This window comes from Pongo pygmaeus, chromosome 1, assembly GCF_028885625.2.
Source record: "Pongo pygmaeus isolate AG05252 chromosome 1, NHGRI_mPonPyg2-v2.0_pri, whole genome shotgun sequence".
NCBI lineage: Eukaryota > Metazoa > Chordata > Mammalia > Primates > Hominidae > Pongo > Pongo pygmaeus.
Genome location: NC_072373.2, coordinates 184,990,799 through 185,003,625, shown reverse-complemented (window position 1 = coordinate 185,003,625; position 12,827 = coordinate 184,990,799). Strand labels below are relative to the sequence as shown.

Genomic DNA, 12,827 nt, shown 5'->3' with positions numbered 1-12,827 from the left:
TAGCTGGGACTACACGCATGCGCCACCACACTCTGCTAATTTTTTGTATTTTTAGTAGAGTCGGGGTTTCACCGTGTTAGTCAGGATGGTCTAGATCTCTGGACCTCGTGATCCCCCGCCTCGGCCTCCCAAAGTGCTGGGGTTACAGGCGTGAGCCACCGCGCCCGGCCCACTTTTCACTGTTATATAAATTTATTTTTTATTTTTATTATTATTTTTTTGAGACGGAGTCTCACTCTGTCACCTAGATTGCAGTACAGTGGCATGATTTCGGCTCACTGCAACCTCCACTTCTTGGGTACAAGCGATTCTCCTGCCTCAGCCTCCCAAGTAGCTGAGATAGCAGGCGCAGGCCACCTCACTCAGCTAATGTTTCATATTTTTAGTAGAGAGGGGGTTTCACCATCTTGGCCAGGCTGGTCTCGAACTCCTGACCTCAAGTGATCCACCTGCCTCAGCCTCCCAAAGTGCTCGGACTATAGGCGTGAGCCACCGCACCCAGCCCTAAATTTATATATTAAAAAATGTTTACATTTAATAACCAGTTGAATGTATTATCTATTCAAAGATTAAATGTCTCAAAAAAAAAAAACTAAAGCTCACAAAAGATAAGTAATTTGCCTTTGTATTAACCATCATATAGTTAATAACAACAGAGTTGAATACGACTAAGATTTTCCTAATGTTCTTTTCCTTTCATTACACTGCCTTTTGGAAATTTTCAGGAATGGAAGACATAAAACTCATTACAACCAGGCTTTTCTCTGAAACAGCCACTGCCTCTGATTGTTCAGGGAAAATAACACTAGTGAGACTACACTGAAGTCATCTCCATATGATGACTTTGTAAATAGTATAATAGCCATTGTTGGGTCAAAACATTCACCATCACCCACACAATACAATGTAATAATTGGGCTTCATCTACCAGAAGGAGATGAAATTCCCATAAATGCCCTTATCATAGGTTTCAAATTCCAACACTACATTCTTTTTGCAAAACAAAATGAAATGTGTGACACTAAGAATATATCTATAAATACTTTCATACAGGGAAGAAAGCATAAAAGCAAGTCAGTTTTCTCCTCAAAATAAGTCCGGGATGAGCATATTTAAATGTGTAATTTTCTTTTTACAATTAACTAAAACCTTTTGAGACCAGCCTGGCCAACATGGTGAAACCCCATCTCTACCAAAAATACAAAAATTAGCCCTGCATGGTGGCCCTCGCCTGTAATCCCAGCTACTCAGGAGGCTGAGGGGCAGGAGAATCGTGCGAACCTGGGAAGCGGAGCTTGCAGTCAGCCGAGATCTTGCCACTGCACTACAGCCTGGGCGACAGAGCAAGACTCCATCAAAAAAAAATTAATTAAAAAAAAACCGCACACACACACAATTAACTAAAACCATAAAAAAAATGTTACTGAGGATCCTGAGGTGGAGAGTCCCTAACCTCCCAGCACACATATATATATAATATACATTTTTTTTTTTTTTTTGAGACAGAGTTTCACTCTTGTTGCCCAGGCTGGAGTGCAGTGGCCTGATCTCGGCTAACTGCAACCTCCACCACCTGGGTTCAAGCGATTCTCCTGCCTCAGCCTCCCAAGTAGCTGGGATTACATGCATGCACCACCACACCCGGCTAATTTTTGTATTTTTTTTTTTTTAGTGGAGACGGGGTTTCTCCATGTTGGTCAGGCTGGTCTCGAACTCCTGACCTCAGGTGATCCACCCACCTTGGCCTCCCAAAGTGCTGGGATTACAGGTGTGAGCCACCACACCCAGCCAGCACATATATTTTAAACAGAATCAAAGCCTATCATATGTCAAGCTTACAAAGGATTTTTTGTGTTTGAGGGTCTATCCCAAACATATATCTGTAAGAGAGAATAACACATCATACATCCAGGGCATCAAGTATCTGAGGATATCACCATTAATTCATATACAAACATCTGTACCATTTGGTACTACTTTTCAACAAGTGCCAAGGAACCACCAATCCAACTCTGGGTCCCTCCTTGGTGAGCAGGCCCACCTATAGGACTTACTATCTCCTCTGCTCAATCTCCTGCTATCATGCTGGACAACTGTGACATTCATATTGATGACATATTCAACACAGCCCCTTAATCTCCCATACTTCAATAACCTACACCTCCATTCCCCTCCAACAGCATTGAGACAGTTAAGCCAGTTTTTGTCTTTACCTTGAAATAATGAACTCTGAGCTGTCCAATTATATATTTCTTACAAAATCTGGTCTTCAACCACATTTCTGATTGTCTTTTTATTCTCTAAGTACACCAGCCTCCCTCTAGATTTTGCTTCTTATAACTCCCAGCTTGGTCCCTTGGAATAAAACATATCTCCTACACTATCAATAGCAGTGTAAAGTTGCTTCCCATTTTATCTTTCTGTCCTGCAAGTTTCAATTTTGAATCAATCCAACCATCTTTTTTGTCCTACTATTCTTAGGCTGTTGAATAAAGTGTAAAATCCATGCTACTGGGCCCCATTACAAATATATTATTTCTAACTAGTAGGCCCCTCAATGTGGTCAACACTCTTTTAGCTCCTGAGTTTCTTTTGCTTCTTTTTTTTTTCTTTCCCCCAGGCTGGAGTGCAGTGGCACAATCTTGACTCCCTGCAACCTCAGCCTCCTGGTTCAAGCAATCCTCCCACCTTAGCCTCTCCAGTAGCTGGGACAACAGGCATGCACCACCACACCCAGCTAATTTTTTGATTTTCTGTAGAGACGAGGTCTCACGATGTTGCCCATGCTGATCGCAAACTCCTGGACTCAAGCGATCCTCCCACTTCAGCCTCCCAAAGTGCTGGGATTAAAAAATCCAAAGTGAGCCACCACACCTGGCCAACAATTTTTTTTTGTTAAATCTTTATTCTCTTTCATTTTCCATTTAAGATTCCCATGGCCATAATACTCAAGTCAGAAACTCACCATAGTGTCTTCAGCCTCTAAACTGACTTCTCCACAGATAAGTAATCACATCAATAAGGCCATCTGTCAAACTCCCTCACTTTCCTTCCCTTCTACCACATCATTATCCATTTTCACTACTATCCTTTTGGTGTCAAAGGGCAAAATGCCTGACTGACATATTTCCTAGATGAACTTTCCCCTCACTTACAGAACTGCTTCACCTGTACTGAAAAGAAAAACACACATGTGCCATAATGGAAAGAACACAGGTTTCAGAACTAGACATACCTGCTCAAATCCTTGTCCACAGTACTCTCAACTGTAAAAGAGGGATACTGACATGTTAACCACAAGGCTGTTGTGATCTATAAAGCATCTTTATGTATGTGGCATATAATATATTCTCAATAAAGATGAGTTTCACTAGAACCAGCTCTCCTTCACAACCAAACTCTGGAGAATAATTTTACTCATTTCTTCTCATTTATTCCTCAATCCATCATGATCTCACTATTACCTTCATTGCCATCCCCACCCTACCAAAACTGCATTTCAGAGGAAACAAGTGACCTCCTGATTGCTAAATACAGGGCAGGCCGGGCATGATGGCTCACCCCTGTAACCCCAGCTCTTTGGGAGGCTGGGGAAGGCAGATAGCTTTGAGCTCAGGAGTTCAAGACCAGCCTGGGCAACACAGAGAAACCCCGTCTCTACAAAAAATACAAAAAATAATCTGGGTGTGGTGGCTCCTGCCTGTGATCCCAGCTACTCAGAAGGCTGAGGTGGGAGGATCCGAGACTGCACCACTGCACTCCAGCCTGGGCGACAGAGTGAGACCCTGACACCAAAGAAAAAAAAAAAAAAGCTTCTTAATTCTCATTCAGCCGGACCTCGGGAGCACGTGAAATTGATAGTCACCCCCCTCCCCCCCCTCCGCCTTCTTGAAATCCTTTCTTTGGCTCCTATTATAATGCTGTTATGTTCTAGCTCTTGTCCCGTTCCTTTAATCTCTCTTTTTCAGTGTCTATTACCTTTCAAACAATGATGCTCCTTCTGGTCCACAGCCCTTCTCATCTTTCAGTATTACCATTCCATACTAAGGCATACAAATATCCCCCATATATTCTCTTGACCCTCCAAATTTATGTATCCAGGTCCAAGCTTTCTCCCAATTTTCAGACCCAAATTTCCAGCTACTCACAGTGATATTTCAAAACACCTCAAACTCGGCTGGGAGCAGTGGCTCACGCCTGTAATCCCAGCACTGTGGGAGGCCGAGGTGGGCGGATTGCCTGAGGTTAGACGTTCGAGACCAGCCTGGCCAACATAGGGAAACCCCGTCTCTACTAAAAATACAAAAATTAGCCGGGTGTGGTGGTGCATGCCTGTAATCCCAGCTACTCGGTAGTCTGAGGCAGGAGAATCGCTTGAACCTGGGAGGAGGAGGTGGCAGTGAGCTGAGATCGTGCCACTGCACTCCAGCCTGGGTGACAGAATGAGACTCCGTCAAAAAAAAAAAAACAAAAACGAACAAACAAAAAAACCCTGAAACTTAACTTGTTCAAAACCAAATTTATTACCTTCTCTCAAAATTGCTTTTTTATGCTCCCTATTTCAGATGAGATCAGGAGCGTTGAGGGTGGTATAACCGGAGACTATGTTCCCTATTTCAATTAACACTACCGATTCACACCATCAGCCAAGTCAGAAACTTTCTACTATTCCTCTGAACTTTATTTTGAAACCTCTTGGAATTTCGGGCCATTCCCTCCCGCCTGGATGAGCACACTCGTTTTCTGCCTACCTGCCCTTTCCGCCTCCACGGTCTTCACTTTCAGTCCTTCCTCTATATTTTCACCAGAGATAATGCAATCATACCAAGCTCCTGCTTACAAAACCTTCAACGGCTCCCTATGCATGCAGCATAAAGTCCAAATTCCTCAGCAAGTTTTTCTCAGAGGTATACAATTTAAAGATTTTTAAATTACACAAACCTGGGTTTCAGTTATAGCGAAATCTGAACACTGGCTTAGTCCAGTCTTCATAGCGAAGAGTAAAAAGCAGAGAGGGGAAAGGAAGGGAGATGATGACAAGCGAGGAAAGAAGAGGGGGAAGGCAGTAGGGTCTGAGGGGAGGGAATTGTTTTCCTGGGTAGAGGTGAATGTTTTCGAGGGAAGTGTATCGGAGGGAAGTCAAGTGAAGGAACCCAGATCTCTGAGGCAGGAGCGGGTATGCGAGCAGGGAGGCGCTCAGTGGGGAGCTGGAAGTCTCTGAAACAAGAGTTTTCCGAGAAAACGAAAGATCCCTAATGCGAGCGAGGTAACTTCTAATGGGTTCCCAGGTTCTAAGGGGGAGCAGACGTGGCGGGGAGCCTGAGGGAAGTGAGAAGGAAAGGGGAAAGCGGCCAGGAAGGGAGCGTCCGCCGCCGCTGAGAGGGGGGGACCTCTGGGAAGCCAAGGGGTCCCGTCGGGTGCGGAGGGACGCAGGCGCCTCTGCTCCGGGGCAGAGGAGGTGGAGCGGCAGCGCGCGCGAGCTGGGCAGGATGCCCGGGTTTGTGTCCCCCGTCCTCTTTTCACGTTACCTGAGGCAGGACTGAGCAGCCAGAGGGGTGCCTGCGCGGGCAAGAGGAGGAGACGGCGGCAAAGACGGAGCATAGTAACCCTCACAGCTCGTTGGTGGCAGCGGCTCCTTAGCCTGCGGAGGCGGTGGGAGCCCCTAGCTCAGAAGCCGGCGACTCAGCTAGGCTAGCGGCGGCGGAGAACGAGGAGACTACTGCCATGGCCCCACAGTCGGGGCCGCTCCCCCCGCCTGTTTGGCGGGGCCAGGAGGACAATCCGACCAGCGAAACCAACAGGGGAGCTGGTAGCTCTGCTGAGCTCCCGGGCCGCGAGAGACCGAAACGCCTACCCGGCCCAGCAAGGGGGCTGGGGGGCGGGGTCTCGACTGGCCACGCCCCTCCCTCAAGCCCTCCCTCAGAGTAGCCAATCAACCGTCAACTCCTGATAAACGAGCTAGTGAAATTGCCCAATTAGCGCTAGGAATGCCACGTGGTATGAGGGTGGGCACAATGGGCGTCCAGAAAAGCCAATCAACAGCCGTAGGCGCCAACTCCGGAGGACGAAGGGAACCAATAGGAAGGAAGTCGAGGTAAAAACAGAAGAAGTAGTGTGTGGGAAAGGCGGAACCGAGGAAGAGGGAATACACCTGGGGGAAACCCAAGTCCAGGAGCCTCTTAGAGGGCGGGGCAGTAAACACAAGATGGACCAATAAAAATGTTAAACACAGAAATAATTGGTAATTGATAAAGCCAATTGAAAATGGACTAGACTGGCGCGGCTTTCGGGTTGGTCAAGGTACAGCTGAGTAAGGAAAAGCGGTAAGAATGCTGCGTCCTGCAGGGTTTCAGTATAGTGAGGAGGAAAAAATATATCAATAATACCGACTTGAAATAGTAAGAGCAATCAGTAGAGCTAAACAAAATGCTAGGGAAGCAATTAATCACGACTATGAGATTCGGTTAAGTGAAAGCTTAGAGGAGGTAACACTTCAGCTAGCTTGAAAACAGATTTTGAAAGAAAGCTGGTGGGGAATAAGTTGGGATTTTTTGTTGGTTTTGTTGGTTTTTTTTTTTTTTTTTTTTAGAAGGGTCTCACTCTGTCGCCCAGGATGATGAAGTGCAGTGGCGCGATCATGGCTCACTTGCAGCCTCAAACTCCTGGACTAAGATGATCCTCCCAACTCAGCCTCCCCGGATAGCTGGGACTACAGGCGCACGCCAGCATGCCTGACTAATTTTTTGTATATTTTGTAGAGACGGGGTTTACCATGTTGCCCAGGCTGGTCTGTAACTCCTGGACTCAAGTGATCGGCCCACGTCGTCCTCCCAAAGTGCCGGGATTACAGGCGTGAGCCACCGCTCCCAACTAAGAATTCTGCCCAGCTGTTCAAGGCACATATTTCTTCACTCTTTGCATGTGCCTGGACATCAGGAGCTCATAAACTCATGAATGAAGAGACTAGAACAGGAGGAGGGCAAGAGCAAGCAGTATGGGCCTTACTGTATTAGCACTCCCAGGGGTTAGAGACCCCTTTTCAGACATCTTAAGACTTTCATCCTCCTGGAAGAGTATAGGTGGTATGCATTCCTGGTGGCCACAAAGTTTAAGACATATGGCCAGGGCCGGGAGCAGTGGCTCACGCCTGTAATCCCACCACTTTGGGAGGCCGAGGCAGGGGGATCACGAAGTCAGAAGATCGATACCATCCTGGCAAACATGGTGAAACCTCGTCTCTACTAAAAATACAAAAATTAGCTGGGTGTATTGGCGCGTACCTGTAGTCCCAGCTACTCAGGAGGCTGAGGCAAGAGAATCGCTTGAGCCCGGGAAACAGAAGTTGCAGTGAGCCAAGATCGCACCACTGCACTCCAGCCTGGGCGACAGAGCAAGTCTCCGTCTCAAAACAAAAAAATGAAATATGACCAGACACAGTGATTCACTTCTGTAATCCCAGCAATTTGGGAGGCCAAGGTGGATCACTTGAAGCCAAGAGTTCGAGACCAGCCTGGGCAACACAGCGAGAATCTGTCTGTACAGAAAAAAAAAAATGAGCCCAAAATGGTGGCATGTACCTGTGGTCCTAGCTAGTTGGAAGGCTAAGGCCAGAAGCTCACCTGAGCCCAGAGGTCAAGGCTACAGTGAGCTGTGAATGGTGCCACTGCACTCCAGCCGGGACAACAGAGCAGGACCCTGTCCCAAAAAAATATAAAAAGAAAGAAAGAAGTGTGGTAGGAGATATTGGAGAGAGAAGAGGCTGCATGTGGGTTGGGCTTAAATGCCAATATTCAAATTTGTCTTTTGTTTTTTATGCTGTGAGAGCTATTCTTGAGCAGGACCATAAACTAAACAGGGCAGTGTTTTAGGAAGATTAATTGGTAGCTCACAGAATCTCTGAAGGGAGAAGAGAGATCACCCCAGCCCAGTCCCCCTGACCAAAGGCTTTTTGGTACCATTCTTCTGGCAACAAATCATGTGCTGCCACCTGGTGACAGCTCAAATAACAATTTTCCACATTGCTATTTAATATTTCTGTTGAGGTTGGGTGTGTGGGCTCAGACCTGTAATCCCAAGGGCTTTGGGAGACTGAGGTAGGAAGATCTCTTGAGCCCAAGGGTTTGAGACCAGCCTGGGCAACATAGTGAGACACGTCTCTACAAACAAAAATCCTTTTTTAATTAGCTGGGTGTGGCATCACATGCCTGTAGTACTAGCTACTAGGGAAGCTGAGGCAGGAGGATCACTCGAGCCCAGGAGATCGAGACCAGCCTAGGCAAGATGGCGAAACCCTGTCTTTACAAAAAGTACAAAAAATTAGCTGGGTGTGGTGGCGCATGCCTGTAGTCCCAGCTACATGGGAGACTGAGGTGAGAGATCGCTAGAGCCCAGGAAGTTGAGGCTGCAGTGAGCTGTGATCTCGCCACTGCACTCTGGCCTGGGTAACAAAGTAAAACTCCATCTCAAAAAAAAAAAGAGGGGGGGGACCCATGCAGTTCATGTTCCATGTTGTCCAAGTAGTGAAAATGATCAGGATCATTAGTCACAAGGCATTTTTTAATGAAATATAATAGAAAATATCAGTGTATCACTCCCACTAAGGATAAAAATTAAATCATCATATTTTTATTTCGGTTAATAAATCTACACACATATTTACTAGGTCACAATGTAAATTGTATTTCTTACTGGAAGTCACAGCCAAAAAATTATTAAAGCCACTGGATTAGAGGCAGACAGACTAAAAGAAGAGACCAGGGAAGAGGCTGCTACAGAAATGCAGTCTGGGCTGCTAAGGATGATGTGTGGAGATGCCAAAGAGAGCCTCAAGCAGCAGAAGCTGGGGCTAGGCATGGTAGCAGCTCACACCTGTAATCTGAACACTTTGGGAGGCCAAAGTTGGTGGATCAGTTGAGCCCAGGAGTTCAAGACCAGCCTGGGCAACATGGTGAAAACCTGTCTCTACAAAAAATATTTAAAAATTAGCCAGGCATGATAGCGTGTGCCTGTAGTCCCATATATTATTACTTGGGAGGCTAAGGTGGGAGGATTGCTTTAGTCCAGGAAGCAGAGGCTGCAGTGAGCCAAGATCATGCCACTGCACTCCAGCCTGGGCAACAGAGTAAGACCTTGTCTCAAAAAAAAAAAAAAAAAAAAAAAAGGCAGAAGCTGGAGATGAGGAAAGGTAGCCTCCTACAGTCCAGATCCAAGTCCCACTAGAATATCTCATCCTCCTTTGCATCCCCCAGCACTACTGCCCCAGAGCAGTGTCCTACCTCATTCTACTCACCAGAATGGGAGCTCCCATTACTTTCCAAGTTCAACTGAGCTTGCACTCAGAAGGTACAGCTACAGGCTGGGCACGGTGGCTCACAACTGTAATCCCAGCACTTGGGAGGTCGAGGCGGGCAGATCACTTGAGGTCAGAAGTTCAAGACCAGACTGGCCAACATGGTGAAACCCCGTCTCTACTAAAAATACAAAAATTAGCGCACACCTGTAATCCCAGCTACTTGGGAGGCTGAGGCAGGAGAATCGCTTGAACCTGGGAGGCGGAGTTTGCAGTGAGCTGAGATGGCACCACTGCACTCCAGCTTGGGTGACAGAACAAGACTCTGTCTCAAAAAAAAAAAAAAAAAAAAAGATACAGCTATAAATGTCTATGAACTTGGATTTCAGGGGTAGACGTCACAGAAAGCACTCCAAGTAACAGGAAGATGAACAGGTACAGCTGATTCTATCCCATGTGGGTGCTGACTCACAGAAAACACATCAGGGAGGGTTAAACCATTTTATTGCAGTTGGGAGGCAAGGATGGGCAGGCAGTGAAAAGCCTCAGTAGAGAAGACAGATAATAGCTACTTCAAGAAAGTAGGGGCGGGCAGCCCAGAAACAGGGCCTTGGAGGGGAGGGTGGGCAAAGAAGCCTTCATCCTACTATTCTTAACGAGTCCTTACAGGTCATTCAGGAGCATTTTGGGGCTCCAAAGGAATAGGTCCTCTTGCTTAAGACTCTGGGCATGGAGCTGAAAGATGCTGGGCTCCAGGTTAGAAAGGGTGCTCCTCTGGGGATCTAAGAGGAAAGAAAAGGGAAGAGAAAACAAGTCATCAGCAAGCATTGTGATATGCACAGAACTAGGCCCTAGGCCTTTCTAATAGAGAGGGACATACAGGACTGACAGAATAAACAGCAACAGAGGTCAGTGAATTCACAGAAAGGCAGAGACTCCATTCTACCTAGTGTTAAATAATTAGGCAGCTGGCATTCAGGCACCATTCAGACTTAGCCTCCCCAAAAACAGGAATCCTTGTCCTTATCCTCACCTGGCTTCCATAAAAGATCCCAGCTACTGTTACTGTCCAGAAGACTGAGTTAAGAGCTGGATGAAGAAACAGACATGGTGAAGGTAGTGGCTAGAGGCAGCTTAATTGGACAACATGAATGGAGATCCTGGAAAGGGGAACAGAACCAGAAACAGAGAAGATAATGATGTATCAAGGGGGCCCTTCCAACACTGAACTGTCTTCCTTCCTGAGGCTAGGACTCTGGTCTCCTCCCTCTTTTTTTTTTTTTTTTTTTTTGAGATGGAGTCTCACTCTGTCACCCAAGCTGGAGTGCAATGGTATGATCTCAGTTTACTGCAACCTCCACCTCCTGGGTTCAAGCGATTCTCCCACCTCAGCCTCCCGAGTAGCTGGGATTACAGGCGTCCGCCATCATGCCCGGCTAATTTTTGTAGAGATGGGGTTTCACCATGTTAGCCAGGCTGGTCTTGAACTCCTGACCTCAGGTGATCCACCCACCTCGGCCTCCCAAAGTGCTGGGATTATAGGCGTGAGCCACCGCACCCTGCCGATCTCTCCTCCCTCTTTAACATCCAAACATATAAAGGTACCTCACTGACTCTGTATCAGGTAAAGAATGCCTTTATGGGATACAACCCAGATACTCATACTGCCCCCATAAGCCCAAGTCAAATCTAGGATAGCTGAACTTTGCTCCCCAGCACTGTAGGAGTGACAGCAGTGCTATTCTAGAGTCAATCAACAAATCCAGAGTAAGAAGGCAAGTAGAGTATCTAGGGTCTTGTGAAACTCTTAGGATGATCCCCAACTTGTCCCACTACAAATGCCAAAAGTTCAAAGGCCTCAAGAAGGCAAGGTCTTGCCTATCCCTTACTCAGTCTGCAGCTCCTGAGGAAGGCCATTGGTAGTACTGCATTCTCCTTGTCCTGTTTGCATCTGGGCTTGGGCTTGGGCTTGCTCCCACACCTGGCTCCGAAGGCCCTGCAGTTCCCTTCTCAGCTCCTCCAGGCGTTGCTCCAGGAGAAGAGCACTCCCCTTTGGGGCCCCCTGCAGCAACCTTAGTGATGCTGTAGTGGGACAAGTTGGGGATCATCCTCTCTAAGAGTTTCACAAGATCCTAGATACTCTACTTGCAAAACAAGACACATGTGCACACACAACAGGTGTGTGGCAAAATTGTGTGCATACATGTGAAGCTGTGTATATGAAGAAAATAACTGGCCAGATACCTTCCAGGACACTGATCTGGTACTTCTGCTGCTCTCGCTCTTCTAGCAGGCCCTGCACTGCCTGCCTTAGTGCCTCAGTCACCTACCCAGGCAGAAAAAAACATATGAACTACTGTATAACAGCTTTTCCCAACCCCTAGTATCCTCATCTCACACAAACATCACATATACACACCAAGGATTCCAAGCCTCACCTGAGCCTGAGATTGAAATTGGGATCAGAGAATAGTAACCTCATCCCAGAGAGAGGATGGGCTCTAGGACTCAGGGCAGCTCAGCCTTTGTGGAACTGTGGGAGTCTCTAAAGCCCAAGGCTGTTGAGCTTGGACTCCTGACCGCAGAGGCAAGTGATGAGAGGAAATCCAGGTCCCAGCCAGGTCCCTGGCTGAGGGAATAAAGAAGGGTTAAGTGCAGGGTCTGTGTGGGGAAACAGAGTTCAGAAAAGGACAGAGTTGGAATTTGGAAGGAGTAATGGATGATACAGGCACTGAGGAAGGCACAGAAAGAGAAAGGGCTTGGAAATAGAGACATTACTTACCTGCGGTGGAGACCCCAAGAGGATACAGCCACTGCTACAAAAGAAACAGTTGCACAGGCCAATGAGCTCTGAATGTCCCTTAGCCTCCCCACGCAAACTGGGGACCTCCACCAACCCCTCACCTTAATCCGGACCACATTTCCATTAGTAGCGTTGAGAAGCACATCCAGCTGCTCAAACCAGCTGAGGCTCCTATACATATCCTGTGGCAGGGGAGCGGCAGGGGTCTGGCTCCCTGGTGTCTTGTGCTTGCTCTCCCAGGGGAGGATACCCAAGGTATCCCCAGGAAAGGCCACCACGTTCGATGGAAAGAGGGAAGTGGGGATGCAACACTGGGGTAGGGGGATGCGCTATCAGACCAAAACTGCGATCCTGTGACTAGGGAAAGGAAGGACGCTCTTGGGGAACTGGGGGAAAAGCGGGACACCGAGATGATACGCAGATATCAGGTGGGGATCGAAGCTGCCGAACCTGGTCGAGACCTCCCCAGAAGTAGTACACTGGCGCCACCACGCCAAACCTGTGCCAGTGACAACTGCCGCCGCCGGGTTCAAAACTTCGGGTTGGTTTTGAAAGTCCGACTTTGGACTGGCTGCCGCAGCGCCACCTGGGAAACTGAGTTCGCCTCTTGCGAACACAACCGGCGATGGAGGAGGTGGAACTACCTTTCTCTGGAAGAGACACGTACATGCACACCCCCACCGTGTAGCTTGCCGGGAAACTGAGTCTTCCTGATTCCGTGTGGCTGTCTCCAAG

General features: G+C 47.5%; 2 protein-coding genes across 5 annotated transcripts in view; both read right to left on the bottom strand.

Annotated features, from left to right (window-relative positions):
- Nucleotides 1–5,892, bottom strand: part of TESK2 (testis associated actin remodelling kinase 2) — a 149,912-nt gene extending 144,020 nt beyond the window's left edge. Inside the window, exon 1 of one of the 3 annotated variants that reach the window (XM_054490120.2) lies at nucleotides 5,529–5,892. The gene's annotated coding sequence lies outside the window, so the exon portion shown is untranslated. Of the gene's footprint in view, nucleotides 1–3,235; nucleotides 3,268–5,528 lie in introns of those variants that run through there. The other 2 variants (XM_054490140.2, XM_063665330.1) reach the window with 2 other exon arrangements.
- A 3,797-nt stretch (nucleotides 5,893–9,689) lies between these two features.
- Nucleotides 9,690–12,326, bottom strand: CCDC163 (CCDC163 homolog). Of its 2 annotated transcripts, none has more exons than XM_063665320.1 (4): nucleotides 12,194–12,326; nucleotides 12,072–12,105; nucleotides 10,323–10,378; nucleotides 9,690–10,071 (listed from the first exon to the last, which is right to left on the bottom strand). In XM_063665320.1, the coding sequence occupies exons 1-4, from the start codon at nucleotides 12,269–12,271 to the stop codon at nucleotides 9,964–9,966; spliced, it is 276 nt and encodes a 91-aa protein (XP_063521390.1). In that variant the 5' UTR covers nucleotides 12,272–12,326; the 3' UTR covers nucleotides 9,690–9,963. The 2 variants fall into 2 exon arrangements, with proteins under 2 accessions (XP_063521390.1, XP_063521393.1); XM_063665323.1 differs by having other exon boundaries at nucleotides 12,072–12,102; nucleotides 12,194–12,298.
- Between the last annotated feature and the right edge of the window lie 501 nt (nucleotides 12,327–12,827).

Excerpts from the sequence above, each read along its gene's own strand:
- CCDC163 (XM_063665320.1), bottom strand. The coding sequence starts at position 12,271 with ATGTATAGGAGCCTCAGCTGGTTTGAGCAGCTGGATGTGCTTCTCAAC. Across the intron at positions 12,106-12,193 it reads GAAATGTGGTCCGGATTAAG|CAGTGGCTGTATCCTCTTGG; the intron begins GTGAGGGGTTGG and ends TTTCTTTTGTAG. Across the intron at positions 10,379-12,071 it reads TCTTGGGGTCTCCACCGCAG|CTCTTAACTCAGTCTTCTGG; the intron begins GTAAGTAATGTC and ends TTCTTCATCCAG.